This window comes from Takifugu flavidus, chromosome 2 (genome assembly GCF_003711565.1).
Source record: "Takifugu flavidus isolate HTHZ2018 chromosome 2, ASM371156v2, whole genome shotgun sequence".
Taxonomy (NCBI): Eukaryota; Metazoa; Chordata; class Actinopteri; order Tetraodontiformes; family Tetraodontidae; genus Takifugu; species Takifugu flavidus.
In genome coordinates, this window is record NC_079521.1 from 2,639,105 (window position 1) to 2,647,783 (window position 8,679).

Sequence of the window (8,679 nt, forward strand, 5' to 3'; positions counted from 1 at the left end):
TCGGGCTCCTAACCTGCTGCAAAGATACGTTTGCTGGTGTGTGCTTTTGTCATGAATGTGCCACATGCCTTGAAAATACTCCAGGAAAAGAGGGTGGACAGGAGCCTGAGTGAGGTGCAGCTGACCAGCGGGATGGGTAAAGTCCAAATCAGAAGAAAAAGACAATCCATGGTGATGGCACGCGCGTTTGCACCGGTTACCTCCAAAACGAGTGCAAAAGTTGTTGCAACCAGCGCTGTCGCGTGAAGCAGTGTACGCGCATTGTTCAGTGGTTAAAGTCCCTCGCAGTGCCCATTCAGGTGAAGTCGGCGGGTTGCTGCAGCCCGTGTGGCGCACACACGCGACGCACACTCATGAGTGCGTGTGCGTGGGTGCGCGTGCGTGTGAGTGTGTGCGGTGTGCGAGCAGCGGATCGCAGTGCCGGGGATCACTGGAGGAGCGCTGACTGAGCAGTGAGACCGGCGGCCCGCGGGATGGAGTACGAGTCAGCTGCCAGCAGCCAATCAGCGCGCAGCATCATTTACCACGCGGAGATAGAAGAAAGAGATTCTCCTCGCGGCAGCAGCGCCCCGCTGCCGCCTTTAAGTGCCGCTCGTAAATTTGAACATTTCAAAGTTTTGGAAGCAGCGGTCCAAAGTCGCAGGTTTAACATTATTTTTTTTTAAAGGTATAATTTCAGTGAAGTTCCGCACACATGAGTGTTTATGCTTAATTTCACCCATAAAATAAGCGTTCAACACACATTTTATGCCATCTCGGGCCGCTGCCCTACATTCATCGTTCATCTTACCTCCGACTTTGAACGAAGCACGTGATTCAGTCATACAATTCAACAAATTCCTATTAGAAGGTCGTCTTTATTTGTTAGGGAAAGAGACAAGAACACAGAAGCACTTTTAACTCTCAGCATAGTTCAGACCAACCACCTTGGTCTAAAGAGAGGTGCAGTGTTGAAGTGTTTTAGAGTCCGAGCATTAAATCAGTCATGATGAGGGGACACACTTCACTGGCCCATGTGGTTACAGTCTGGGTATAATGGTGATTGTTGTGAGCAGGTGGTCTTGCAATAGCTCTTTCCTTTCCAGCAGCTTGCAGAACACCTGGATAAGTAGCTGGAATGCACCGACAGACACACAAGTGAAGTGCACAGACAATTCCAAGATTCACAACCCCCTGAGGATTTGTCATTGTCTGCGCTGCTCAGCAATGGTTGGACCATTTAAAGGCACCACTTTAGTTACATTAGATGACATACGGTGACAATTTGTCACTGTGAGATCGTTCATTGGGAGTAGGTAAAAAGAAATTAGGCACCGTCAATCTATTAGACCATAAAAAGTGACATAGGTTCTTCTACTGACGCTGACATGCTGATGTTTAAAGAACAGAAAAATGCTGTAAATAAGCTATCTAAGGCATGTTGTGATTATTGTCTGTTATAGTCTTCCAAGAACTATAATTATTATCAGTTTTATGCATAAACAGTGTTTTATAGATAAATATAGTAGTTTTGGAAACAGCGAACATCAACTTGGTCAGTGCGTTCTGAGAAAAGCCCCAAGATTCCCTCACTCATTTCCCCATGAGCGATTTGAGAACCTCACTGATGAAGATGAGCTATGACTGAACATATTACTTTCAACACAAACTTGGAGCAAAGATGCGTGTAGCTGTCAGAATCCGTGAAATGATTCACAGCTCTGTGGTTGGTGTGGACACAAACACAAAATAACACAGAAAGAGCCAAAATCTTCCGGATCTGATGGAGAAAAAAGTCCCACCTTTTAACTCTCGCCGAGACGATCCTGATGATTGTGTCTGTAGCTGTGAATCAAGGGACAACAGCAAACAGGATTCCCTCATTTTCAGCTCTATAATGATGAGTGTCAACATGGAAAATTCAGCGAAGCGTTTGTTTGTGCGAGCAAACATTCTTTCTCGTTTGTGGGATCCATTTTTGGCATCTATATGGTTCGCTCAGTTGTATCTTAATTATACGCAGATGTCTCAACTTTGCATTTATTTAACCAGAGAAACAAACAAACAAAAGCATATAAACACTTATTTATCTTGGAATGAGAAGGCCTGTGGGCACAGTGGACGGATCTGAAAGTGACAGCGACAGAAGCTGTGGCTCCACAGTTACCACGCTTGATTCTGAACGGTCCAAAGATCACAAGATTAATCATCTCGTCACTTTATACCAGTCCTGAAGCCAACTTTTCCTTTTTCAACTTGCACCAGAGCAGCTTTCTGACACCCCTGATGTGGAGGTAAAAGAGTAAAAAAAAAAAAAAACATGGAAAATGAAACGGGGGAACCTCCGGACCGTAAATTTGTCCTCATTTGGTAGCTGAATAAAGCTCATCCCGATGATGTCATAGCTCATTATAGCATCTGTTTATCATTAAGATACAGAATGAAGTTGCAGTGGCCCTGCACCCAGCCTAATGTCTGTGATTTGAGGGCTCAGAGTGACATTTTACATTGTACATTTACCAAAGTAAATGTGCTGTTGCGTGCAAAAGTGATGGGAAGTGGCAGAAAGCGCACGAAGAAACCGCAAAGCTTCCGTCTCTTCTTCGCAAAGGTCATGAAGCGCCGCTTCCTTCATGGACAAATGGGACGGGACACCTTGGCAGGTCGCTGCGATGTGACGTTATGTTAGCTCACGGCACTTGAATTTAGCATTTAAACTCACGACTGATTTATTTCTTTAAAATTGGAAACCGACAGAAATCGGTGAGATTAGTTCAGACGCCGGCGAGTGGGTTGTTGCTAAAGGGCGTTATTGTTTCAGATACAGATCTTCTTGTCTCACAGAGGAGAGACATCATATTCACATATTCCTCTGAAGATAATCAGCCTCCCTTTCATGGTTTGACATCTTAATATCTGTGACCGATTCATCACGTTACATGATGCCTTCTTTAATGCTGAGAAAAAAGGAAACATCTAGAACATTCATTACACCATTAACTACTGTCTGTAATAGCGTTTCAACTACCGGTAAACCCCATATGTAATTAAGGGTTTTATTGAAATATAGATTTAAAAAAAATCTTCATTTATCATGTTTATGAGCAGGGTGGAAACAGGGTGGGTACAGTTCAGCATTAGTGCTCTTCCTAAATTAAAAAGAAGAAATAATCACAAGAAACTTTGTGATTGTCATTAAATTTCAATTGACCTTCCTAATGCACAGCATCAATCTCTTTAACAAATCTTAATTTCCAAAATAAATATCACCTACACACCTTATAGCCCCTCAAAGGTGTCTCAGAAGAGTAATGGTCATCATAAAAACATTATAATGTGCATTTACATATAAGAAATATCCACAAACACATGTTACAGTATATTTATATTACATTTCAGATGTCGCCTGTCTGTAATACTGACAGCATATATTAAAATGACAGCTGTTTACACACACACACACACACACACACACACACACACACACACACACACACACACACACAAATGTTTACTTATGTTACTAATATGCATATATTGTTTGAGCCCTGGTTAAAAGGCTGAGGTGTTGTCCAATAATGAAATAAATACTTTCTCTGTTACAGTATTTGTCTCTGTAATAGCGCGCCACAGGTAGCTTTGGGACACATTAGCGCCACCTACGGGGCTGCCCTGTTTTCTGAACGTGCAGCATAAGTATGAGAAAAACAACACAATGATCTGGAAATTGTGTGTTGTGTGTATCGTTGATAAATCTCCAGTATCACAGGTCACCACAGTGTTAATAGATGGTTGTTTAAAGCCTGTTGAAGTAACTGTCCCAATCCCTCTGTCCCCCCCTCCCTGACTGGTTTGTGGGCTCCTCGGAGGAGGCTGCTGTTTGGTTTCTCAGAGCACTGCAGCATATCTGGTTACAGCTGAAAATATAACCAGCATTCTCTTCTCTGGTCATGGAAATAAATTTAGAGAACATGCTGAGATGACGCCTACTGCATAACAAAGACCTTTGTCCTGGGAAGGTGGCAAGAAAAGAAAATCATTTGACCAGTAGACAAATAAATATCCCGTCGCAGATACGAGGGATGTGGTGCAGCACACAGGTGTTGACAAGATTCAAAAATTTAATGTAATTACTAATCTAGATTGTGCACTTAAATGTTAAGAAATTTTAAATTTCCTAAATAAAGTAGTGTAATCATGCATGCAAACACTCGCACTCCTGTCCTAAATCCTCTCGTGCCTCAGAAATTATCATCCACAAACAAGCTAGCTAATAAAAACAGGCAGCTACAGGAGCTATATTAAGCAAATCTAATTAATGCAAATATAAAATGACCCAGATATGTCAGCAAGCATGAAGGAATCATGTAAATTCTTATGTCACACAGTAGTCCAGCCAGAATATTCTCATTCCAAAAGCAAAGTGCTAATTTTTCTCCTGGACAGGTGAGATTCACCTAATATTCTACGTAATGCAGGAGGAACCATCTCGTATGAAGCATAAGCATAATCAGAAGACGATAAATGTAGAGTGTACGACTCCTCACTGTCCATTGAAGCTTTTTAGATGTTCTGGTAACCTCCAAGGATGGGGGGGGGGGGGGGGGGGGGGCGGATTTGTATGTGATTGCAGTACCAGTTTTGGACACAAATTTACATTTCAATAAAATCCCATTAAATCCCAGCAATATTATCTGGGTTTACTATAAAAATGACATTCAAATATCATATATTACCATACTTAAATGCATAATATGTTTTAAACTTTGAACTTATTAACTGGATTGTGTTGATAACCTCTGTGTTCTGGCACTGTCTGTCACACAAAACGCTAACTAGCAGCAGTTAGCAGCTACCAAAAGGTTCAAACTCAGATGTAAATGTTGAATATTGAAGAACGCTCATAGATTGATAAATCTTTTACATCTGTTATCTTATTGAGACAGACGAGTGGATCCTTTTGATGTCTCTCAGGTTCTCCTCCCCACTCCGCTGCCATCCCCGCCCCAGTTAAGTGTGCCACAACTAACCGTCACAAACGTTTTTCCTTCTTCTTCCAGATGTTGTAATGCTGGCTGGAAGAGCTGATGCACTCTGTTTCTAATCAGACATCGTTCATTCCGCTGTAGTCGTACACTAGAACGGAGCTGTTATGCCAACCCCCCCCCCCCCCTTCCCCACCAACCACAACGTTGTCCCTCTCAGCTTTTGTTTGTTTGTTTTGCCAGCCCCGTGGAAGTGCTTTTTCCAGCACAGACTCCAGAACAAACAGGATCTGCTTTTCATTTCAGGGGCAGGTTTGGGGTGAAATTCCAATTATTTTTGGCTACATCATTGTTTGCCACAGTGGCAAATGTCTGTACGCTCGTAAGTCCCATTTCATTCCTTTCAGCTGGGAATAACCTGCTGCTGCAGGCACCACCGGTTGGAATTATGATGCGCCTACAGCTTATACAGCAGCACACCTACAATCTTCTGAAGAATGCGCAGATGCCATTTTAGAATGTTTCCAGCATTGCTCAGTGGAACTAACAACTGATCATTGTTCTTTTTGGAGCTACTCTGACCTCAAGCCCAGTGGCATCTGTGTTTTACCCACGGCAGCATCAAAGAGTCGAAGGTCTGTAGTTTAGTTCACATCTGGTTCGCTTAGATTTCCGAAGCAGCATCTGTGAACCACTCGTCCACACAGACGGACAGAACCGGGCAGGTTTAGCTCTTTGGAGGAATATGACGTTCCCTTCCAGAGGAACGTCAACCTTTTACCTTTTATATTGCAAGAACAACCTTTATAAAACATTCATAAGTCACTTTAGTGTTAATACATTAGTAATAACAGCCTGGTTTGATCTGACATTTGAGTAATTCAACATTTTATTGGGGATATATAAAGAATAAACCAGTAGGCAACATCAATACAGCTTGAAAAAGCCATTTTTAAAAGATTTTTTAAAATGCTTCCACACATTGATTCACATAATGGAAGATTTCTGTTAAAATGAATAACATTGATCAACCAATTAATAATGTGTTTATTTAAAATCATGGATCATTAGCCTGTGAGAATATTTTGCCATATTAAAGCTGAAAAAGTCCAAGTAAAAGATAAAATCTCTCCGGATGATTGGAATTGTCTCACACTGACTGACGCCTCCTTTGCCAGGATATTAAATGTTATTGTGGTTATTATGTTTCACATAATATGACTGTAAAGACGTAAATCATCAGAGGCCCCTAAAGAATATTTACACCTATAGTCACCTCACACCTTAGTGTGTGATCATTAGGGGAATGCACATTGTTAAACTGTGTGTGTGTGTGTGTGTGTGTGTGTGTGTGTGTGTGTGTGTGTGAAGTGGGAGAGGTGGGATTCCCCCAACTTTCACTTTGAAGTCAAAGTGATCATTACATGAAAAAGGAGATGTCATCAGTTGTCAGCCAGGTGCCTGGTTTTGGGAAGGGAGGACCAGAGAGACCACTTCCTGGCCCATTAGCACCCGGGATTTCACTCTTTGATGACATCACATGGACTGGTGTTAACGACCTGGTGTCTGTTTGTGGTTGTCAAGTTACTAGACAGAAAAACCCACAGCACCATGTTAGAAGAATATTTAAGGTACAATGTTGTACCAACATTTTCATGAAAACCTGTCTGTACTAATTTAAAGTGTAATAAAAATGCTTAGTAATTGGCATATATGCTGTTCTCACACCATTTGATAAAACCCAAACTGTGGAAAATAAAACAACTTGTGATTCAGGTAAAGACTTCCAGCAAACGCTTGATTGACAGCTGGAAAAAGACCAAAAACTCCCCTTTGGTAATAAAGATTGTAATCTGTAAAAACTCCCTTTGGGAGATAATAATCCATACCTGCTTTGAATTTTACAGCTCTGCTGCTCTAGTATTGATTCAGCCAGTTAGCCTGCTAAAGGGGAAATTGGGGGGGGGGGGGGTTACTTTGTGATAATGTTCTGACATGTGCTTATTAAATGTAATAGAAATATGACCCATCAATGTCAGGGTTTTCCTAGCCAAAACATGTTTTAGTTTGATTAAAAATAGGACTTGAATGTATAGATCTAAATTGTGTATACAGAAAACCTTCAAGGTGAAGAAGGATTGATCACTGTCTAATTAGATTGATTGGTTCCATTGATTGCAGCATTATTCTGGACTCTACATGTTCTTCTAAGGTCATCATAGTTTAGTCTGGTTTTTTTTAACCTGGTCATCTAGTTTCCCTCCAGAACCAGGGTGAAAAAAATGTTTTCATGGGCTCCTTCTTTCAGGATGGTGAATTACACCATGCTAAAACAATTACCGTATTATCCGGACTATAAGTCACACTTTTTTTCATAGTTTATCAGGGGGTGCGACTTGTACTCCAGAGCGTCTTATATGTTAAATAAATACATTATTACAGAATTTCACATGTTCGTTATTTTCACACTGACAACCACAAGAGGGCGCTCTAGGCATGTGTACCTGAGGAACGAGTTCCTTTAGCGACGCAGAAGAAGAAGCAGTGCTTCGTCTATCGAGTTAGACTTGATTGTTTGTTCTTTATGCTATAGTTATCTGAATAACTGTTAATATTTTACGTTAACAAAGCAGACACGTATTCAGTTCGTTGTGGGTCATGTAGCTGAATTTGTTACGTTAGCATACTGTAACCCTAATGCTAATCCATGCTAATCAATTCCTAATTGCCTTTCAGATTAAATGTATGTTCTTGGTCTCGGATTTTATCAAATAAATTTCCCCCCAAAATGCGACTTATATATCTATTCTTTATTGTGTATTTTTTGGCTAGTGCGACTTAAACTGCACCTACCAGCACGGTCCTGTTGGATGTTTCTTCCTGTTAAAAGGCAGCTGTTTCCTGCCCTGTTGCTTGTCCGACCAGACTCGGGGTTTCTGTAAAACACAAAGAGACCATTTGATTCTATCAAAAGCTCTAGTTTAATTAAAGTAGTCCTGATGTAACTGTGGTCTCCGGGACGACAGTTGGATCTCTACGAATGGTTCGTACGTTACTGCGACTTGGCGTGTTTACACAGAGCCTGTCATTTTCTACATTACTGCATTTACACAACATGCACGGTCCGAAGGCCGGACTCCTTCATCTCTGGATTAGACGCACAGCTTGAGCTTGTTTAGTAGACTTGAAAAAAGTCTCAAACTGTTTCGGTGAGGCTGGTAGAAGGATGACTGGGTGATGTTTTAATACGCGGCCTAAATCCCATTAGACATGGTCTGGTGCTGCCTTGGGTCTCCTCTCCCTGCTCCCGCACACACACAGATGCTAACATGAAACTACAGTGATATAAAATTTACTAGTGTAACCAATTACAAATAGTATTATTATTATTATTGGTTCACTACACTACTACAATACCTTTGTTGTAGAGAACAGAAAATGTCTTGTCATGACTTGTCTAAAATGCACAGAGGATGGAATTAGTCCATATGCCTCATTTTGAGTTTATAGATAAGACAGATGAGAGAGTGTTCATTTAGAAGGAAAATTGTGTAAATAAGACGAGCTCAAACCACTAAGGTAGCTGCTGGGACAACTTGTGGACATGAAGCCCAGCACTCAACCTGTTTTCTCAGAGGATTGTAAGAAATAAACAGCCAAAAAACAGCTTTAATCATCAGTGAACTAATAAAATTTAGCACCCTGCAGGCTGACA

At 41.2% G+C, this 8,679-nt stretch overlaps 1 protein-coding gene across 1 annotated transcript in view; it reads right to left on the reverse strand.

Annotated features, from left to right (window-relative positions):
• The window catches only part of adamts18 (ADAM metallopeptidase with thrombospondin type 1 motif, 18), a 44,418-nt gene extending 43,951 nt beyond the window's left edge, over nucleotides 1–467 (reverse strand). The window contains 1 exon segment of the mRNA XM_057017387.1: nucleotides 69–467. Within this exon segment, the coding sequence (XP_056873367.1) occupies nucleotides 69–170 (102 nt within the window). The 5' untranslated portion in view covers nucleotides 171–467.
• Between the last annotated feature and the right edge of the window lie 8,212 nt (nucleotides 468–8,679).